Source organism: Poecilia formosa, unplaced genomic scaffold (assembly GCF_000485575.1).
Source record: "Poecilia formosa unplaced genomic scaffold, Poecilia_formosa-5.1.2 Scaffold240, whole genome shotgun sequence".
NCBI lineage: Eukaryota > Metazoa > Chordata > Actinopteri > Cyprinodontiformes > Poeciliidae > Poecilia > Poecilia formosa.
Genome location: NW_006800179.1, coordinates 611,631 through 633,178, shown reverse-complemented (window position 1 = coordinate 633,178; position 21,548 = coordinate 611,631). Strand labels below are relative to the sequence as shown.

General features: G+C 39.1%; 5 protein-coding genes across 9 annotated transcripts; 1 reads left to right on the top strand and 4 right to left on the bottom strand.

The window, feature by feature from the left end:
• Positions 1–810: 810 nt before the first annotated feature.
• LOC103150029 (zinc finger protein 37-like) lies at positions 811–2,882 on the bottom strand. The gene is made up of 3 exons (XM_016680325.1): positions 2,873–2,882; positions 2,447–2,529; positions 811–2,100 (listed from the first exon to the last, which is right to left on the bottom strand). The coding sequence occupies exons 1-3, from the start codon at positions 2,880–2,882 to the stop codon at positions 958–960; spliced, it is 1,236 nt and encodes a 411-aa protein (XP_016535811.1). The 3' UTR covers positions 811–957.
• A 196-nt stretch (positions 2,883–3,078) lies between these two features.
• On the bottom strand, positions 3,079–7,130 carry LOC107838317 (gastrula zinc finger protein XlCGF57.1-like). The gene is made up of 2 exons (XM_016680358.1): positions 5,695–7,130; positions 3,079–5,089 (listed from the first exon to the last, which is right to left on the bottom strand). The coding sequence occupies exon 2, from the start codon at positions 5,072–5,074 to the stop codon at positions 3,269–3,271; it is 1,806 nt and encodes a 601-aa protein (XP_016535844.1). The 5' UTR covers positions 5,075–5,089; positions 5,695–7,130; the 3' UTR covers positions 3,079–3,268.
• A 97-nt stretch (positions 7,131–7,227) lies between these two features.
• Positions 7,228–8,231, bottom strand: LOC103149994 (gastrula zinc finger protein XlCGF8.2DB-like). The gene has a single exon (XM_007569406.2). The coding sequence runs from the start codon at positions 8,221–8,223 to the stop codon at positions 7,240–7,242; it is 984 nt and encodes a 327-aa protein (XP_007569468.1). The 5' UTR covers positions 8,224–8,231; the 3' UTR covers positions 7,228–7,239.
• LOC103149996 (uncharacterized) lies at positions 8,209–15,910 on the bottom strand. 5 transcript variants are annotated; one of them, XR_001664381.1, is made up of 4 exons: positions 15,860–15,909; positions 15,569–15,737; positions 13,142–14,500; positions 11,177–11,922 (listed from the first exon to the last, which is right to left on the bottom strand). XR_001664381.1 is itself a non-coding variant. In XM_016680391.1 (3 exons), exon 3 carries the CDS (start codon positions 8,764–8,766, stop codon positions 8,236–8,238), a length of 531 nt encoding a protein of 176 aa, XP_016535877.1. In that variant the 5' UTR covers positions 8,767–8,781; positions 11,779–11,922; positions 14,038–14,096; the 3' UTR covers positions 8,209–8,235. The 5 variants fall into 5 exon arrangements, 4 of the variants coding, with proteins under 4 accessions (XP_016535877.1, XP_007569471.1, XP_007569470.1 ...); XM_016680391.1 differs by lacking the exons at positions 15,569–15,737; positions 15,860–15,909 and adding an exon at positions 8,209–8,781 and having other exon boundaries at positions 11,779–11,922; positions 14,038–14,096; XM_007569409.2 differs by lacking the exons at positions 15,569–15,737; positions 15,860–15,909 and adding an exon at positions 8,209–8,781 and having other exon boundaries at positions 11,779–11,922; positions 13,142–13,373.
• A 2,407-nt stretch (positions 15,911–18,317) lies between these two features.
• Positions 18,318–21,098, top strand: LOC103150028 (tripartite motif-containing protein 16-like). The gene is made up of 3 exons (XM_007569453.2): positions 18,318–18,386; positions 19,024–19,109; positions 19,192–21,098. Exon 3 carries the CDS (start codon positions 19,228–19,230, stop codon positions 20,908–20,910), a length of 1,683 nt encoding a protein of 560 aa, XP_007569515.1. The 5' UTR covers positions 18,318–18,386; positions 19,024–19,109; positions 19,192–19,227; the 3' UTR covers positions 20,911–21,098.
• The last annotated feature ends 450 nt before the right edge of the window (positions 21,099–21,548 follow it).

Sequence of the window (21,548 nt, the reverse complement as noted above, 5' to 3'; positions counted from 1 at the left end):
GAAAAAACCTTTGAGATTAAAATCTAATTTACCAGAATGTCCTGAGCTGTACAGCAGCAAAGAAAGATAAAAATCAGAAAATGTAAATTTTCTTACAATAAGAGGATCAACAGCCTGAAACACTTAATATCAAAATGATCATTTCCTTTTAGCGTAATTTAATTTCCTTAAAAATTTAAGTGTTAAGGACATCCACTTGTTTAACATATTTAAGGCAATGCAATATCTATATTCAGAATTTATACTGAGCAACAACTTGATATTTGCTGATTTTGAATATGCAAGGCAAACAAAGAGTCTCAAAACTGAACCTTGAGGGACTCCATAAATTAAGACGTTTTATTTTTGACCTGAATGAGTCAATATTCATGGGCATGAACAGCAAATGATCATTTTATTGCAATTTATTACCATGAAAATCTAAAAGTGCAACAAAAACTGAATTGCCCTGATTTAAACACATTTTTAAATGTTTAAGTAGGTAAACCATACTTTACCTAGCTATGGGTCACATTCCCACTGTGGGTCAAATAAATGATGTTTTGCAAACTTCCTAAGGTTTATATTCACATACATGTGCAGTCAGTTTATATCTGGCAGTGAATAATTTACCACACAGTTCACAGAAATACGACTTTTCTCCTGTGTGAGTCCGGATGTGCATAGTCAGACTGTACGGTTTGGAGAACTTCTCTCCACAGGTGACGCATGAGAAGACCTGCTCATCTGTGTGGCTCCTCAGGTGATCGTCCAGCTGAACGATAAAAGATGCATCACAAACATTAAAGGAAACTGATTCTCAGGCTTCTTTTCGTTTGATTTGCCATGTGCTTTACCATAGTGTTCCTGCCACTAAATAATTTACCACATGCTTGACACTAAAAATGTTTCTCTCCTGCGTGAGACCACTTGTGGCGCTCCAAGTCCTTTCTGTTTAGGAATGATTTAGCACACAGGTCACAGCTTGTCACTCAGGTGAACTCTGCTGTGTGACGCAAGGCTGCGTAAGTGAGGAAAGCATTTTCCGCAGGTGGGACACGGAAACGGCTTCTCGTCTATGTGACGTGTGGCGTGACGAGCCAGAGATCGACTGTGTCTGAAGGATTTGTCACAGGATTCACACGAGAACGGCTTCTCCTCTGTGTGGACTCTGAGGTGGCAAGTCAGATATTGCATCCTGACAAAAGATTTATCACACACACTACAAGTGAAAGGTTTATTTTCCAGATGATCTTTCATGTGTGCATTTAAACTACCTCTATCAATGTAGCTTTTTCCACAGGCCATGCATGAGAACGGTCTCTCGCCTGTATGGGTTCCCATGTGACGAACCAAATGACTGGTGCATCTGAAAGACGTGCAGCAGACTTTACAGAAATGTGGCTTCTCACCAGTGTGGATTCTCATGTGAACCTTTAAGGTACTTTTCTTTGTGAAACAATTTCCACATATTTTGCAAGAATGCGTGTTTTTATTTAGCTTTTTCACTTTAGAACGGTCAACATCGTCACTCTGATTCATTGTCTGCTGTGGATTTCCATCCAGTACCTGGTGGTCATCATTGCATCTGTCCTGGTTTTCAGCTTCAGGGGAGTTTGAAGAGTGGATCTGGTTTAGGTTTGGGTCTGATTCACTTTGGTCTGTTTCCTCATAGAGAGGAGGTTTTCTGGAGGAATCCTGCTTCACTGCAAGCTGATCTTCATCCTGATTAATGTAGACTTCTTCCTGTTCTTTTTTAATCTGCACAGATTCATGTTCCTGCAGTTCCTCTTTAATTTGTTCAGATTCTGGTTCTTCTTTAATATCTGTCATCTGCTGCAGCTCTGGCTTAGTCTGGAATATTTTATCATAAGCAGTAGCCACCATAAAGGTGTTGGCCTCCAGTTTCACATCTTGACAGACATCAAACTCAACTTGTTCTCCTTTGATCAGCTGATATTCTGGATCCTCTTTAATCTGCTGTAGATCTGGTTCCTTGAGTTCCTCTTTCATCTCTCTATTGTTTGGTAAGTTGTGATCATAAATGGAGTTACTTTCTGGTTTAATAAACTGATCACCACCAACCTCCCAAATATTTACAGACATGATGCTTCTTGAGATCTAGAGGCAGAACAAATGAAACAATTTAATGTCAAAGACTTTGACAAAATGAACATAAGACTTGCTTCAGTTAAATTTTTTAACTAAATGAATAAGACAGTGGTTCCCAAACTTTTTCTCCTTTCTTCCTTTACTTTTATTTCCAAAAATATCCACTCTGAATAACCTGTGAATCCAGTAGACTGTAGTATTACGAATTGGACTAAAATCATAGTACCCCCTCTCTCATAACTGGCCGCTGTTTACCCTCCAAATATGGCGGACGCGCTTACGTGTTCTAGCGCCTAGCAGTCAGTATAGCTAGTGTAAGTGTTGTCTCAGTTCTTCTCTTACCGTATAGTCTTACTTTTATTCGCTGGAAGAAGAGCTGAAGTCCACAGAGTCCAATGTAACTGTCCAAAAATCTTCGTGTGGATCTTTTTTTGCTTACTTAATTTTAAGGGGAAAGCCAGCTAGCCCCCGGGCTAACTCCGACCAGTTAGCTCTGAGGCTAACTGGTGTCTTTCAGGGTGTTAGAGCTGTTAAAATAGACACACATCGGTATTAATGGTAGACTTCAAATATCATCAGAGACAATGAGACAAGGTGTGACGAAAGTTTTAAATGAAGAGCAGAACGAAACTAGAGTTGATTTTTGGTTCTTGCGGTTGCTAACCGGAAGTTGGATTACTACTTCCTTAGTTTGAAGCGGCAGCTTGCATCCAAATTTGCGCTACTGCCATCTGTTGGATCATATACATAATATAAAAAACAAACATACACGCAACGTCACCTTTTCCCATTCTATCACATAATTTCTTATAGGAAGTGAATAGGAAGTATATCATTCACATACTTCCTATGCACACTGGAGAACAAATTTATCCCAGATAAATGGCTCCTAAATCTCTGATCCCATAATTGAGCCTTGAGGCAGAACACAAAAAGGGGATGTTTGAGCTGAATGGACCCATGTTCATGCATATCAATAATGGATGATTGGATTGGAGCATTTTAATTCCATTGGTTCTGCACAATTGACAAAAAACCTGACTTGTCCTGTTTTAAACGCAATGGTATGAAATGTCTTGTAAAATGATAAAATAGGTAATATGAAGAGTTAATATAGTTATGGGTTGGATTCCATCTGTGGGTCAAATAAATTATGTTTAACAAATTTAACATCTTTCTAAGGTTTATTTTCACATACATGTGCAGTCAGTTTATATCTGGCTGTGAATAATTTACCACACAGTTCACAGGAGTACGACTTTTCACCAGTATGAGTCCGGATGTGCATAGTCAGACTGTACGGTTTGGAGAACTTCTCTCCACAGGTGACGCATGAGAAGACCTGCTCACCTGTGTGGCTCTTCAGGTGATCGTCCAGCTGAACGCTGTCAGAAATATTAAAAGGAAACAGCGCCTCAGGCTTCTTGTCTGTGTGAGTTGTTGCATGTTTTAACATAGTGTATTTGTTAGTAAATAATTTCCCACATAATTCACACGAAAATGGTTTTTCGCCTGTGTGAGTCCTCCTGTGGCGGACTAAGTCGGTCCTGTTTACGAATGATTTGGCACACAGGTCACAGGGATATGGCTTCTCCTGCAGGTGAACTCTGCTGTGTGATTTAAGGTTGCGATTGTCCGTGTAGGATTTTCCACAGGTGGTACACAGGAATGGTCTCTCAGCTTTGTGCAGTTTGACATGACGAACCAGATCTCTATTGCTTATAAAAAATTTATTGCATGATCCACAAGGGAACGGCCGCTCACCTGTATGGACTCTGATGTGAATAACCATATCTCCTTTGTTTGCAAAAGATTTATCACACAGTCCACACGAGAACGGCTTCTGGCCTCCGTGGACTAGGCTGTGTGTTTTTAGGCTGCTTCTGGTTGTGTAGTTTTTTCCGCAGATGGGACACGAGAACAGCTTCCTGGCTTTGTGGTGTCTAACGTGACAAACCAGATCTTGATTCTTGGTGGAAGATTTATCGTACAATCCACAAGTCTCTCCCAGGTAAGTTCTGATGTGTGCGTTTAAGCTACTTCTATCGATGTAGCTTTTTCCACAGATCTTGCATGAGAACGGTCTCTCGCCTGTATGGATCCTCATGTGACGAACCAAATGGCTGCTATGGAAGAAAGACTTACTGCAGACTTCACAGCTATGCGGCTTCTCGTCGCTGTGGATTCTCATGTGAAAATTCAGGGAAGTTTTCCTGATGAAATGTTTCCCACAAATTCTACAAGAACGAGTTTTTTTCTGGAGCTTTTTGAGTTTAGAACAGTCAACACTGTCGCTCTGATTCATCATCAGCTCTTGATTTCCATCCAATACCTTGGCGCCATAATTGCATCTGTCCTTATGTTGGTCTTCAGCTTCGTTCTCATACAGAGGAGTTCCACTGAAGGAATCCTGATTCACTACAAGTTGATCTTCCTCCTGATTAATGTAGAGTTCCTGCAGTTCTTCTTTAATCTGTTCTGGTTCCTTCAGTTCTTCTTTAATCTGTTCTGGTTCCTTCAGTTCCTCTTTAATCTGTTCTGGTTCTTGAAGTTCCTCTTTAATCTGTTCTGGTTCCTGAAGTTCTTCTTTAATCTGTTCTGGTTCCTTCAGTTCATCTTTAATCTGTTCTGGTTCCTGAAGTTCTTCTTTAATCTGTTCTGGTTCCTGCAGTTCCTCTTTAATCTGTTCAGGTTCAGGTTCCTCCTTTGTCTCCGTCATTTTCTGCAGTTCAGGTGTGCTCTGGCATATTTCATCCCAACCAGCAGCCACAATAAAGGTGTCAGCTTCCTGCTTCACTACAGATTTCTTGTCATGGGGGATGTTGAGCTCAACTTGTTCTTTTTTGATCGGTTGATATTCTGGTTCCTCCTTAATCTCTGCAATCTGCAGTGGATCTGGTGCCTCTTTTGTCTCCAGATCATTTGGCAAGTTGTGGTCATGAATGGTGTTTCTTTGTGGTTGGATTAGGAACTGATCAGACATGATGCTGTTGGAGACCTGAAAGATTGACAAAATGCATCTATATTATATTCTAGGTACATTCTTTAACATATTCATGTTGCTCCTGTCTTAAAGAATTTCAACTTGTCACATGATTATCTGGAAAGACCAAAGCAGAAAAAAAGAGTCTGACAAATTCAGAAGAAAGAAACTGTCTCCCTATTAACATAATGATCATATGGAAACAAACAGTAAAGTGCCCAGGATATTTATGAGACGTGCTTAAAAACAGCAGCTTGAGCATTTTGGCCTTTCTTCAACATATCACAATATTTTGAATCATGAAAAGTTCTGCGTAATTCACATTTTGCAGAAGCCACAACCAACATTCGAGCACTAAAAAGTTTATTTCTAGATTAATTTAACCACTTAATAAATGTCTTATGGAATCAGATCATATTTTCCAATGATTTGTGTTTCTTTAAGTTCAACGCGAATCGTTCACTTCCTGGTTTGGTAAAGGTGTCTGAAATAGCCATCTGCCTCTCCTAATTAATCGATACCATTTCCCCTCCCAATATGGCGTCCGTTCTGACGTGCACCTAGCAGTCAAAGTAGCAGCTATCAAGCGTTTGTTATTCGTCATAAGATGTTTCTCTTACCGGATAGTCCTGTTTTTATTCCTCAAAAGAAGAGCGGGTAGCCGCACAACGTCCACACATGACCAACAATCACCTTGGGAAGCGTTTTTGTGCTTTTGTCTTAAATAGAAAATAGCTGCTTCTTCTCCTTAGAGTTAGCTTCTCAGATAGCTCGGCAGCTAACTGGTCTCTCACAGAGTCTTGGAGCTGCTAAAACAGACGAACATCAGTCGTCAGGTCGACGCAATTACTATCACAATGAGACAAGATGTGAAAAAACGGTTTAATCGAAGAGCAGGACGAAACCAACCTTGATATTTCTTCTTTTTTTGGTTGTGACCGGCAGTTTGCATTCAAATAGTTGCACTACTGCCATCTCTTGGACCATACATGTAAACATCATTTTCTTGTCACTGTCTGTAAATCCAGTGTTTCTTATCAATTTGATTTAATCGAGCAACCACAATTTCAGACCTCACTTCCCTACTAATCTCCAAGGTTATGCTTTGATTCACATTCTTCCTACAACTAATAAAAATATATAGTTTATTTATTAATTATAAATTTGTTTCCCATACCTTTCAAAAAATACCGATAAAAAGTTATTCGACTTATCTCTCATCTCTCAATTTTTTATAACATCAATACTTTTTTCCACTCTATTTGCATGTCTCCCTTTTACCTTGTTTTTCCACTGCTTTTCCCATAACTTCTTACTTCCCTCCAAACTATGCATTTATCCTCAGATTTAGATAAATTTATCTGCATACCAATATTTACTTTCTAAATCGTCAAGCTTAAAATAATTATTTGTACTTCCTGTTTGAATCTTCACAAATGCTGCCTGTGAATCACTGCAAATCATTACTTTTCATATTCTATTCTAAATCCAAAAATATTGTAAAGAATTATTCTGCACATGTACTTAAAACGATTTAATGTTGTTTTTAAAAAAATCTTAAATGTAATTCTGAAATCACTCACTTCTGTGCTTTGATCCATGAGTATAAATCTGCATATAATCACTGATTTCCAGTGACTACAAAACTATTGGCTAATATTTGTCTTTTTTTCCCTCTTCTTAAAAACTAATAATGGTTTATGTACATCAACATCAACGTAAGTTTTTAAAGGCCTCAGTAATGTTGGACTAAATTCTGTATCATGAACTTTAAATACTGCAGCTATCCAATATTTAAATTCCTTTCCTTTTTCCCCAACAATCTTCTAATCTGACCAGATTTCAGGTGCAATACCGCCTCCTACTGGACATGAGATAAACACATTTTTAAAAACCATATTCTATCAAATAATGAAGTGAATGGACCCATATTTAAGCGTACCAACAATAGAGGGATGAATTTGAGCATTTTTACAATTTATCTCCACAATTCATTAAAATCCATGAGGACAACAAAATATGTTTCTGCTGTGGTTTAAGCATACGGGTGTGAAATGACGTGCATACATGTAAAAGAAAAAACAGAGTAGATAAATTATAATAGTTATGGGTCACGTTCCCTCTTCAGATCAAATAAATAATGTTCTACAAACTTTAACACCTTTCTAAGGTTTATTTCTACATATATGTGCAGTCAGCTTACATCTGGCAGTGAATAATTTACCGCACTGTTGACAGGAGAACGGCTTTTCGCCTGTATGAGTCTGGATGTGCATAGTCAGACTGTACGGTTTGGAGAACTTCTTCCCACAGGTCACGCATGAGAATGGTTTCTCTCCTGTGTGGGTCCTCAGGTGACGGGTCAGTTGACTGTTGTCCGTAAAAGACACTTCACAAAAATTACAGGAAAATGGCTTCTCGCCTGTGTGACTTCTCACATGTCTAATTAGAGTGCTCTTGTCACTAAAAAATTTACCACATGCTGTACAGGAAAACGGTTTCTCGCCTGTGTGAGTCCTCCTGTGGCGGACCAAGTTAGTCCTGTTTGTGAAAGTTTTAGCACACAGCTCACACACAAATGGCTTCTGATGCATGTGGACTTTGGAGTGTGTTTTCAGGCTGCCTCTACTTGGGTAGCTCTTTCCGCACAATCCACACGAGAACGGTTTCTCGCCTGTGTGGAGTGTGGAGTGACGAACCAGATCTCGGCTGTTTCTGAAAGATTTATCACAAGATCTACATGGAAATGGTTTCTCTACCAGATGAACTTTGATGTGAGTGCTTAGGCTACCTCCATCGGCGAAGCTTTTTCCACAGGTCTGACACAAAAACGGCCTCTCACCCGTGTGGATTCTCAGGTGACGAACCAAACCACTGCTGTAGCTGAACGACTTACTGCAGACTTCACAGGTATACGGCTTCTCACCGGTGTGGATTCTCATGTGAAAATTCATGGTAGTTTTCCTGGTGAACCACTTTCCACAAGTCCCACACCGGAACGGTTTTGCACCCGTGTGAATAATTATGTGATCAGCCAAGTACCTCTGCTGAATGAAACGTTTTCCACATATTTCACAAGAAGGCACCTTCTGATGTTCTTTCTCAGTGCTCAGCTCTTCTTCTCCCTCTGATGTTGGAGATAAAGACATTCCTCTCTGGGTTTAGTCTTCAGCTTCAGGGGAGTTTGAAGAGTGGATCTGGTCTGAGTTTGGTTCGCTGAGATCTTTTTTATCATAAATAAGATTCTCTCTAATGGCCTCTTGATTCACTAAAAGTTGATCTTCATCCTGATGACTGCAGAGTTCCTCCTCTTCCTGTTTAACCTGAAAAGTTTCTAGTTCCTCCATTTCTTCTTTAATCTGTTCTGGTTTTGTTTCCTCCTTTACTTCTATCATCTGCAGCAGTTCAGGTTTGCTCTGGAATGTGTCATCATAACCAGCACACACCGTAAAGGTGTCGGCCTCCTGCTTGACGACAGATTTCATGTTATTAAAGTTGTCAAACTCAACATGTTCCTTTTTGATCTGTTGATATTCTGGTTCATCCTTCATCTCTGTAATCTGCAGTAGATCTGGTTTCTCATGTTCCTTTTCCATCTCTAGATCATTTGGTAAGTTGTGGTCATGAGTGGAGTTGCTTACTGGTTGAATGAGTAACTGATCACCAGAAACCACCCAAATGTTAACAGACATGATGCTGCTTGGGACCTGAAGGAAGAACAAAGCAATTTAATATTGACAATTAGGACAAAATGCTTTTACACAAGCAACAGATAAGATGAGGACCTAGAAACATCACTTTGTCAGCAAACAAATTCAATTTTTGCTCAGCCAATTAAAACTTTCTCCTTCATCATCCTCTTCACCTTTGTTGACCCAAATCCTCCAATGTACAGAAAAGCCCCAATAAAATAGTAAAAACTACGACAGAGCATATGCTCACTGGAAGTTAGCTTAACTTCTGTTGTTTTTTAAGTTAATAAAATAATAACAATATTAAATGTTTACTTTTTGGTTGTTCATAAGCTTTCAGTTTTTCATTTATACTTTGTAGTTTAGTTGAGTGTTACTAGATTTGTAAGTTTGATAGTGTTTTACCTGGAAGTTTGAATTATTTTGTTAAGTTCATATATTTTGGAGAGAAGTTGTCTGTATTTCTGTTATTTTCTCTTTCTGCAGAGGAGGAGCAGCTAGTCTGGCCTCTCACCTTAGTTTATTCTCTTTACTCACTTTACTGTGAATGTTAAGAATTGGGCTGGCAGTTAATTGGTTAATCTGCTATTTCTGCAGGAGACAACAGTTCATGAAGTTACAACATGACTTGTGGTGTCCTTCAGGGGTCAGTGATGGGAACAAAACTCTTAATCATGTATATAAATAAGTCATTACAATTTCCAAGGTTTTGTTCTTGCTTGCTGAGGACACAAATGTGTCTCTTTCAGATGACGATATTCATGTTAAAGTGCACCAGAGGAAATGACTCAGGAAATGCCAATGTTGAAACCTCGTTTGAGAAAACAATGGGCAAAAGCTTAATTAGAGGTTTTAATTTTTCAATAAATATTCAAAGACATCTGGAAAAATGTTGGGTTCATATTAAGTAAACTTACTGAAAGTTCTTAGCAATCATAATTTAGGATAAATTCAATTGGAAGCCCTGGACTCATCATGTAAAAACTATATAAATATAGTAGTTTTAAATAAAGAAAATCAGAATATGATTGATCCAATATTTTTGCACAGTTGATTAATTTGACCATGCATTGGCATTGTCTTTTGCTCAACTTGTTTATAACAATAAATGCATCATATTTTATGATCCGTGCTGATATCTTGGAGTTATAAAACCCTGTGTCCTTGCGGTAGACTCTAGAAATGCCCAACTAGTACGATATATAGTTTTATTTACCATAAGCCTTGCAATCAAGTTAAAACTGCAGCAGTTCATCTTTACTAACCGCTGTTTCCCCTTTCAATATGGCGGCCGTTCTGACGTGTTTTAAGACGTAGCAGTCAAAGCAGCTCCTGCCAAGCATTTACTCACAGTTAGTGAAAAATAGCTCTTTTGCTGGACTGCCATGTTTCAGTATTTAGAAGAAGTGATGTTTGCAGCACATCATTCAGTTATGAAGCTGTATTAAAACACTATTCTCTGACCGGAAACTAGCTGCTGCGTCTCTTCTCAGAGTTAGCTTTTCAGTTAGCTCGAAGGCTAACTGAAAAGCCTCCAATCAGGCTGTTGGAGTTCCTAAAACAGAAAAAAATATCGCTGCGAAAGATTGACTGCAAATACTATTAATACTCATAATGAGACAAAAGGAGAAGAACGCTTTACATACAGAGAACGGACCCGCCGATTCCCTTGTTTTATTTATTTTTTAATTTTTTTTTTCCTTCTTCTTCTTCTTCTTCTTCGGCTTTATTTTGTAGTTGACAACCGAATTGTAAGTACAATACCGCCTCTTACTCGACAGGACGTAAACAGATCTTTCGTAAAAATTACAATCTACCTCATAATTTTTTAGACAAACTAAACGCAATTTAAATCCCTCACACAACACATTCAAAGTAATTATTTTTTTCTTAAACGGTTTCAATTTCTGTATTCAGGGTTTGAGCTGAAATCATTTCAACAGATTTAGCCCCTCTTTCAAAACAGTTTCTGTCCATGGATACAAGTCATCCACGTATTATGCAGTACCTATAAAAAGTATTTATCCGTTTGAATGTTTTGCCCATTTTATTACTTTACAAATCAACCATGAGGAACAAAATTAGGCTTAATTAATTCAATTAATAAAGAAAAATACCTTTGTCAAAGTGAAAACTGATTTCTAAGTAATGACAATTTTTAAAAATGAGACGTCAAACAAGAGATTGAATTCATATTCACCCTCTTCAAGCCAATGTTCAGTAGATACATGGTTGGCTGCAATATTGAAATATTTCTACATAGAAATGTGATCAAAGCAATTCATCACAAATGTTGAATTTGTGACCAGTGCCTGAAAAATGCAGTAAAACAATAACATAATAAAACAATACTAAAATGTTACTTTATAGACCTGAAAATTGGGTGGTGAGAATTAATAAGACTGAAGTCTATAAATTAAGTTTTTTATTAGAAGAATCTGATAATAACACAAGGATGGCCAATGATTCAGTTATGATCATCAAAAAGGAAAAAAAAAACAAAAAAACAAATGTCACAATGGTAAAAATACACAACATATAACAGAGATACATAAACACTACAAATAAACAAAGCTTTGCAATTTATAAATCCATAGAAGTCACAATGTATTAAACACAAACGTAGCTGCCATAAAATGCATCACTGTAGTGAGGCTGTTAAATAAAATATTTTCTGTTCTATAGGAAAACAGCCTCACCTCCACTTTATTCCAGGTGATCTGCAGGGTGACAACAGTCACATTCTTCTCAAGAGTATGGTTTCTAGCCCATGTGAATTCTTAAGTGACAAGTCAGATCACTATTCTAGTCAAAGGACTTTTCATGAGTCACAAGAAAACAGCTTCTGACCTAAATGGGTTCGTAGTGGAGCAAACAGTTTCTGACACTGAAAGATTTATCACACACTTTATGAGAACACAGATTGTCCCGTGTGAGTTTCGACATGAAAAGCCAAGTCATTGCTGGTTCTGCATGATTTCTTACACAAGCCACAGGAAAACGGCTTCTCACCTGGGTGAATCCGGATGTGACGAGCCAAATCACAACTGGCTATGTAAGATTTCCCACACAACTCACAAGGAAATGGCTTCTCACACGGATGTTGGTAGATTCAGCATAATTTGCAGAGGAGCAATAACAGTTCCATTATGTTTCCTGTGTTTAAAAAAGAAAAACATTCTTATGGCATAGGAATAATTTATAAATCTATACTCAAGCAAAGGAAACTAATCAAGGAGATGGGCATTCCACCAGGAAACTTTTCAGTTTCCAGTTAAAAAGTCTTACTTAATCGTCAAACAGGTTTAACTCTGTCCACTAGAGGGGGGTGTAGTGCCAGAAACAAACGAGTTAGAAGTCAGTCTTGGTGGATTTATACACATTTCACACAAACAGCGTCTTCCATAAAGATAATATAAATACTGCTAATGAATAATAAAAGTGCAAATGCATAAAAATACACAATGTTCTTCACACAAATAACACATAATAATCAAAGACCCATACATCAAAATAATTATTTGATAAAAGGAACTAATGCCAAAATTCAAATAAAATTCAGTCTTTATAAAAGGCTTCAAGGGAAAAATGTTGCCTTAAATTATGTTTTAATTAAAAAATAATAAAACATGTCTGTTATATACTAAGAAAAAAACTAATGTAATATACAGTTGCAAGAACCATAATATGTCCAATTTTCACAACAAAACCTACCAGAAATCTAATTTCCTCTCACTGCAGCAACATTTGTTGGGATTTTTTTTTTTTAGAAATTATATGTGATTACAGAAATTTGAGAAAATGTGTTATGGATCAGATATGTCAGTTCCAAGAATTTTTTTGATCTTTGAAAATTAAGATGACCACCAGATTAAAAAAAGAAATTGGGGTAATTTCTATTCAGTATGCAGAATCATCCAGGCAAGACGTTAACAAGTTAGGCTAAATTTTTAACAACCTGGGCAGGGAAAAGGACCAGAGATACACTAATGAGTTTGTAATGCACCATCAGTAAGGCACTTTGAATAAGCTGTAAGTGGTTTTGTCATAGTTATGAAATAAAATGCTCCTTTTGGTAATTTCTAGAACATCCCTAGAAGCAATTTCTCTCTGGGAGTGAATGACTCCTCACACATTTAAAAGAAATCTATGGAGATAAATTGTGGCCATAAAGTTTGTTCAAAATATTTTTTTGATTTGAAAACATTTTTTGAAACTGAAAAAAAATTAAACTGAAAGAATTTAGAACCTGAAAATTTTTGATTTTTTTTTTCAATTATGATTATTGTTATTTTTGTTGCCAAAAATGTAATTAATCAATTTAAATAAAGTTGTGATGGACAGGCGACCTGTCCAGAGTGATCCCGCCTCTCACCCGTTGACAGCTGGAGAAAGGCACCAGCACTCTCAGGACCTCACAGGCAATAAGTGTGTTTGATAATGGATGCTTGGATGGTTGTTTGTCCTGTGTTGCCTGTCCAAGATGAACCCCACATCCGGCAGCAAATAGGCACCTGGAGATGGATTTAGGAGCCATTCAACAGCTCAGACAGAATAAACAGAGTTTTTATGTAATCTGCTTATTATTTCTGGAAGAACTTCAAAAAACTTAAGTATAAAGCTTCCCACTCGTGTGGGTTCTCATATGCTTAGCCATGCTACTGCTGTCACTAGAAGCTTTACCACAAACGTTACAGTAGTAGGGCTTCTCACCTGTATGGGTTCTCATGTGCTTAGCCAGATTGCTACAGTCGCTAAAAGCTTTACCACAGGTTTTGCAGTGATACGGCTTCTCACCTGTGTGAGTTCTCATGTGGTTGGTCAAAGGACTCCGGTTACTGAAGGATTTACCACAAACTTTACAAGAATAAGGCTTCTCACCTGTGTGGCTTCTTATGTGGTCATTTAAGTATGTTTTGTCACTGTAGGCTTTCCCACAAACATCACAGGAGTAAGGTTTTTCTCCAGAATGAGTTCTCATGTGAACAGTCAAGTTACTTTGCTGGGTGAAGCCTTTCCCACAGACCAAACATGAGAAAGGCTTCTCCCCCGTGTGAGTTCTCATGTGGCTGGCCAAATGGCCGCTGGCTCTGAAAGACTTCCCACATAATTGACAGGTATGGGGCTTTTCGCCAGTGTGGGTTCTCATGTGTACAATCAAGTTAGTTTTCTGTGTGAAACCTTTCCCACAGGTTAGACATGAAAAGGGTTTTTCACCCGAGTGGGTTCTTATGTGATCAGTCAGATAGTTAGATTTAGTAAAGCATTTACCACAAACTTCACAAGAAAAGTTTCTGTCTTGTACGATATCACTGTTTGGTTCTGGTTCACAAGAAGGTGTCACCATAAAGGTGTCCGTCTCTCGCTTCACTCCTCGCTGGTCGTCTTCCTGGAAGGCACTGCCTTCAACTGGTTCCTTATCAGTTTGTTCTGGTTCTGGTTCATCCTTTCTCCCCAACATCTGCTGGAGTTCTGGCTCACCATGAAACGTTTCCTCACAAGTGGAAGTCAGAATACATGTGCGAGTTTCCTTCTTCACATCAACCCGCTCTTCATCCTGAATGATGCAAATTTCGATCTCTTCTTCTTTAATTAATCGATCTTCTGGTTCCTCCAGTTTCTCCTCCACCGCATTGCCTTCGTTACAGTCAAGAATGGAGTTGCTTGCTTGGTTGATGAGAAAGTGATCGCCAACGACCTCCCACGTGATGACAGACATGATGCCGTGGAAAGCCTGCGTTAAAAAGAGAGAATTAGGGTTAAAATGAATTTATGTGAGGAAAGAAAATGTGGTTATTCCACATAATTTCATTGAATATTCCATTTGTGTACCATCATGCATGCTGCCCCTAGTGGAAGCTCAAGTCATTTCATCATAAATCAAGGCTGTTGATTTTAACAGATAATTTTGAACATTTGGACATTTTTCATACATCATTTCTACACCAGGAAAGGTCACCAAGCAAAGCCTGAATGGATCTGAACAGAACACTGGATTGGGTTGTACCACCAAACCTAAAAGGACATTTTAGGTTGCAAGCAAGCTGTTGTTTCTTTGTCTTGAGGAAACTAATATTACAAGAATAAAGATAAATATCAAGTCAGACATATAAATAGTCATTCTTTTTTAAGTGTGTTCTTATCTACAAGTCTTTTACTGCCATTTTTGGTGTAACCACTCCAATTATTTGGTCCAGGAGTTGAATAATACATATTCTGTGGACAACTGAATGGAAGGTCGGACTAAAGGATAAACATAAGTTATATATGGACAGAAATTTTCCAAATCCATCTCTCACCCTCCATCTTTTTATTTAAATGTATTCAGACCTTAACATTCAGAAGTAAAATCTCAGAACTTTCCAGGTTGTGATGTGGAGAGCTGTTCACAACATTAATAAATACAAAATATAAATTTACTACACATAGGTAATGCTGACGGATTTTTTTTAAATTTATTTATTTATTTTGCATGAACAGTGCATATTAAATACTTTGTTGATATGCCATCATTTCCAGAAGGTTATTTTCACATGTATTCCTAGAGAGACGGTCAAAGAACCTTAAAAGAATGAGAATAAACACTTATGTTTGAAAAATGTATGTATTTTATGTTAAGTTCAAACACCGAACTGTACTGGATCCTTTTCAAACCGCAGCTTCCTCATTCACTTTTACCCTTTACAGGCCGCTCTTTCCTCTCCCAATATGGCGGAGACGCTGACGTGTCACAGCAGCTCGCAGCATAAGAAGCTGTTAGCTAGGATTTAATGCAACAAATCGCCAAATATCGCTCTCTTACCGACTCTTGACGTGTTTGTTCGTCCGAGAAAGACTGTAAACCGACCAGACTCCAGTAAATGTCCAATATGTTCAATATAAAGTCTCCTTTTGTCCCAATTATCCTTTAAGGAAACAGTTAGCTTCTCTGTTAGCTCGGGGGCTAACAAGTCTTCGTCGGGCTACTGTTGCTGGTAAACCAGGGAAAAATCGGTGTTAAAGACAAACTAAGAAATACTATCAAAGCTTATAAATGGTACATTAAATACAGAAAGTTGGAATTAAATAGAAGAAAGCGAAATATTGACGCAACTTAGTCTTTTTCGTTCTCCTCTTGTACTTATTCTGGTGTTTATTGTAAAAACAACACAATCGTGCGCCACCTAATGGTAGGTGGCGTGGATTAGGACTTTCAGAACGATGTGGTATTCAGAATCTATAAAGATGGGCTGAGAATCTACCTTAAAATGAGTACTAGTTAGATATAGCACTCACTAGCTCATTTGCAGCGAAATGTCTGTTTCTGCCATATTGTGAAGAGAAACAGCCTTCAGTAAAAAAGCACAAGCAAATAGGAGCTGCAGCTTTACAAATTTTAAAGTAGGATTCTGTTTGGATAGTCAGGAGTTTATTATCTGGTGTAAAATCCATCCATCCATTTTCTGTACACGCTTGTCCCTTAGTGGGGTCGGGACACCCTGGACAGGTCGCCAGTCTGTTGCAGGGCAACACAGAGACAAACAACCATGCAGTCACACACACTCACACACCTAGGGACAATTTAGAGAGACCTGACAGTCATGTTTTGGACTGTGGGAGGAAGCTGGAAAGAGGAAGTTGGAGAGAACCCACCATGCACAGGGAGAACATGCAAACTCCATGCAGAAAGTCTCCTCCCTCCGTCCGAATGAAAACCATGGAATCGTATGACCAGACTCACGGACATGCTCTGATATAATGCCATCTCTTTCAGAAACTGTTTTGGATGGGAGAGCAGGCTGTACAAAATTCATGGTCAAACCGCAGACACCCTGATGTCACTGCCTTGGCTGGCCATGACTTGAATGTTGCTACTTGTGCTATCTTTTCTTGCTGTGTTGGTTCTTCCCCTTGTCTGTCTGTCTGTCTGTCTAGTTTATTGCTTTTAGAAATTGTGCAGTACACAAAAAGAATATGTCAACATATTATTCTAGTCATCCAGACAGATTCACTGATGGGACTGAGGTTTTGAGTAGAGAGTCTGACTGGGTGTTGTTACTCTGAGGTGCAGTGGAGAGGGAAACAAGTTCATATAATATAACCGTTGCTTACAAGAGTATTAACAGAGCTGAAGGTGTGAATGAATGTGGATTTGGCCATAATGAAAATCTGAGTGCGCTGAGTTGTTTCCAAAGTGGTTTTAGTTTTGGTCAGAACATACGAATCTCCATCTCAGGTCCGGTTTCCTCCAGAGTCTGACTGTACCGGGATCACAGAGCAGGTCTTCTGTCCTGCAGCGTCTCTAAAACCACGACTCTCCTCTACAGAGTCCAGACATCAAAACACAACATAACAAAAACAAACGTAAAATAAAAACTTACAGTTTAAAAACAAAAACATACAATTTAAAACTGGATCCCGCTGGAGTTGAAAGCCAAGTGAAATAGATGGTTTTAAGACGAGCTTTAAAAGTGGACAGTGAAGGGGCCTCTCTGTCGTTCCATATGGGGCCCCTGACAGAGAAGCCCTGTCCCCTCTGAGCTTCCTGCTGGACCTCGGTTCCTCCAAGAGCAGCTGATCTGCGGACCTGAGAGACCGATAAGGTATGTGGGGTGAAGAAGCGGGGCAAGATTATGTAGTGATTTAAAAACAAACATAAGAATTTTAAAATGAATCCTAAAATATACAGGCAGCCAGTGAAGTGAGGCCAGGACAGGGTCAGGGGTCAGGGGTCACCTGCTCCCTGTCGAGTTCCTGTCAAAAGCATTTATGTGTAGTTCCTTAAACCACTGCTGCTACTTCTCCACATGGAAATCTAATAATTTAGTTGTAATATTTGTACTGTTCTCTCTGATTGGCTTTCTTCAATAAAACAACTTAAGTCCAGTGAAATTTGGAAAGTTTTCTTTTCATTATATTGTGGTGCAATAGGAGTCTAATTTTGGTTTGGGCAATTACTGATAAAAATATTAATTTAGATCAAAATGGTTGATTTTACACCTGAAATATAAAAAAAATAGTCAAATAGTTCAACCTCAGTTATGTTTATAATTACCTGCCTGTTAGGGCCTGGGTGTAAAACGAACAGGTAGAAGCTCCAGTCCATCCAGCGCTGGCGTGATCTGATGCGACGTGTGTGAAATAAATACAGACAACTTTTCTCCTACATACCAGAGTTTAGTAAAAAAGAATTCAAACTTACAATTAATCATTTTAACTGTAAGGTTGATAGTAACATTCAACTTAGCTACTGAGAAAAAGCCACAAATGTAATGAAACTAAAATTGTTAAAAGTATAAAAACAACAGAAGTATAGATAAAAATAGAACTAAAATAAAACTATGCAATAATGTCACAAGTGAAGACACTTTCCTGTTCAAATGTTAATAGTGCAAATAACCGTTTTTTTTATTACAGCAAAATTTAATGTTTTATTTTTCCAATTATCTTGATGTTTATGTAGTGAAGTCCTTAACTTCTGGTTGGAACTGTTTACTTTTGAATTTGCATTTTCTATCTAGTGCAGTTGGTTTGTTTTCCCCCAAATACAGCGGTTAGTACTGCGGTTACTACGGCACTTTTCATGGAGCAACAACAAACATTGTTTAAAACTGGCAGCCCGGCGTCCGAAGAGTCAAAAGGTGTGTTGATTGTAAAAAGTACTTACTTTTAATGTGTGTTTAATGTGTTCAGGAGTTTATTTGGCATAGATTAAAGTAGCAGGTAAAATCATTGTAAAATGATTGGTATGATTGGTATTGCAGTGGTGATTTGTGGATTTCAATGCTACAGTGAAAGGAATGTGCTTTTAAAAAATCCAATCTCACAAATCCACCAGTAAAGATTTATCATTGTTAGGTGGCGTGAGATATAAATGAAATGTTTTCTGGTTATTCTGTGGTTGAAGCAGATTTTTACTCCTAAACTCAACAATGTTGGTGAAGTTCTGCTAGGATGGAGTTAAAAATGTCCAGAACCTCCACGTCTGGCTGCAGCACTTCTGCCTGCTGTCAGTCATGGAATGTGTCACAGCTTTTCATAAAGATGCATTTTCAGCAACAGCAAATAAACTGATGTGAACATGATGTACATGTGTGTTGTGTTGCCATTATAGTGAAGTTAGGAAACAATAACAGACGTTCCTGAGATCCAAACAAACCCAGTTTCTTCAGTAACTATTTTATTTCATGATCTGGTACAGTGGATAGCTTAATAGTTTAGATGTAACAGAAATAAGCTGTGAAGAAGTTTAAAATGTAACCGTTTTCATTTTTACAGCCGCCCTCTTCCTGGAATCAAAGCCTGACGTTCCTCCCTCTCCTTCCTGATCTAAAATAGCTCTGTGGAGCTAACATCTGCTGAAGGTAAAACCTGATTGGCTGCAGCTTCTCTGCACTGACCTGTGATTGGTGGATCAGAGCTCAAACCAGTTTCTGTTCTCTGGAGATGAAACTCACACGGTCACTGTGACTGAGAGGAGAAATGGCGCAGCAGGCAGTTCATGTGGACCGAGAAACTTTCTCCTGTCCGATCTGTCTGGATCTACTGAAGGATCCGGTGACGATTCCCTGTGGACACAGCTACTGCATGAGCTGCATTAAAAGCTTCTGGGATGAGAATGAGGAGAAGAAAATCTACCACTGCCCTCAGTGCAGACAGACCTTCACACCAAGGCCTCTCCTGCAGAAGAACACCATGCTAGCAGCTTTAGTGGAGCAGCTGAAGAAGACTGGACTCCAACCTGCTCCTGCTGATCACTGCTATGCTGGACCTGAAGACGTGGCCTGTGATTTCTGCACTGGGAGGAAACTGAAAGCCTTCAGGTCCTGTCTGGTCTGTTTGGTTTCCTACTGTAGGAATCACCTCCAACCTCACCTTGATGTCGCTGGACTGAAGAAGCACAAGCTGGTGGAGCCGTCCAAGAACCTCCAGAAGAAAATCTGCTCTCAGCATGATGAGGTGATGAAGATGTTCTGCCGCACTGATCAGAAGTGTATCTGTCTCATCTGTTTAATGGATGAACATAAAGACCATGACACAGTGTCAACTGCAGCAGAAAGGACTGATAGGCAGAGAGAGCTGGAGGAGAGGCGGGGAAGCATCCATCAGGGAATCCAGGACAGAGAGAAAGATGTGAAGCTGCTTCAGCAGGAGGTGGAGGCCATCAATCACTCTGCTGATGAAGCAGTGGAGGACAGTGAGAAGATCTTCACTGAGCTGATCCGTCTCCTCCAGAAAAGAAGCTCTGAGGTGAAGCACCACATCAGATCCCAGCAGGAAGATGAAGTGAGTCGAGTCAAAGATGTTCAGGAGAAGCTGGAGCAGGAGATCACTGAGCTGAAGAGGAAAGACGCTGAGCTGGAGCAGCTCTCACACACAGAGGATCACAACCAGTTTCTCCTCAACTACCCCTCACTGCCACCCAGGGAGCCTAAAGGCTCATCCAGCATCAACATCCGTCCTCTGAGCTGTGACTCAGCTGCTGCCACATCCTTAAAGAGTCTCGGAGGTAAACTACAGGATGTCCTGAGAGACACGTGGACAAACATCTCACTGATGGTCACTGAGGTGGATAATCTATTCTCAGAACCAGAACCAAAGAGCAGAGCTGGATTATTAAAATATTCATGTGAAATCACTCTGGATCCAAACACAGCACACAGAAATCTGTTATTATCAGAGAGGAACAGGAAGGCACAAAGAATGTGCCAACATCAGTCTTATTCTCAACACCCAGACAGATTCACCGGATGTTACCAGGTCCTGAGCAGAGAGCGTCTGACTGGACGTTGTTACTGGGAGGTGGAGTGGAGCGGGCAGCAAGTTTATGTAGGAGTCGCATACAAGAATATCAACAAGGCAGGATGGGGAAATGAATGTGTATTTGGACATAATGCCAATTCTTGGGTATTGAGTTGTTCCCAAAGTGGTTTTAGTTATGGCCACAACAACTTCTGGACCTCCGTCTCAGGTCCAGTTTCCTCCAGAGTGGGAGTGTTCCTGGATCACGGAGCAGGTCTTCTGTCCTTCTACAGCGTCTCTAAGACCATGACTCTCCTCCACAGAGTCCAGACCAGATTCACTCAGCTGCTTCATGCTGGGGTTTATGTTTGTGGTTCTGTAGAGTTCTGTAAACCCAACTCCTCTCCTCCTTCTGATTGTTGATCAGGGTTTGTTGTTCTGATGGCTCTGCTGTTCTGTTCTTTATTCGTCTGGTTTAATTGTAGTTCTCTGTGATCCAGGAGCCATAATGGAATCACAGCTGATTTCTGTCATTCTTATTTACCAAAATGTTCCTGTCACTCTTATATTTAATATTTCCAATGATATATTTGTTGTTTATTTTCCTCTGTTCTGCTGAACAAATGTTGTTCTTGTTTAGATCAATTGAGACTGAAGTGAAATGAACTTGCTCTTATATTTTTATTGTGATTCAAAGAGAACTGAAACTAACATTAAAAATAAAATTGCATGTTTTATCCAAACGTCCATCACAGTGTTTTTTTTAAGTGAAATTTGCGCTAATCCATTAACACTGGCAGTTTTAAAGAGCTCTTCCCTGTCACTCTAAGCCATTAAGATTCCTGTTTACCCTGTTTTGATGTCTGTCGTTTCTGTTGTGTACCGTATATATTACTGCATTACTAGCAGGAAGTGAAAAAGAGAGTTTTGAAAAACAGAAAATAGTGGAAAACTGGACTCCAGGCTCACCGCAAAGCCTCCAAAAAGAGAATGAACAGATATGGCCTAACACTGAAGCATGCAAGGGAAACGTCTTTGAAGTCATTAGCAAAAACATTAAC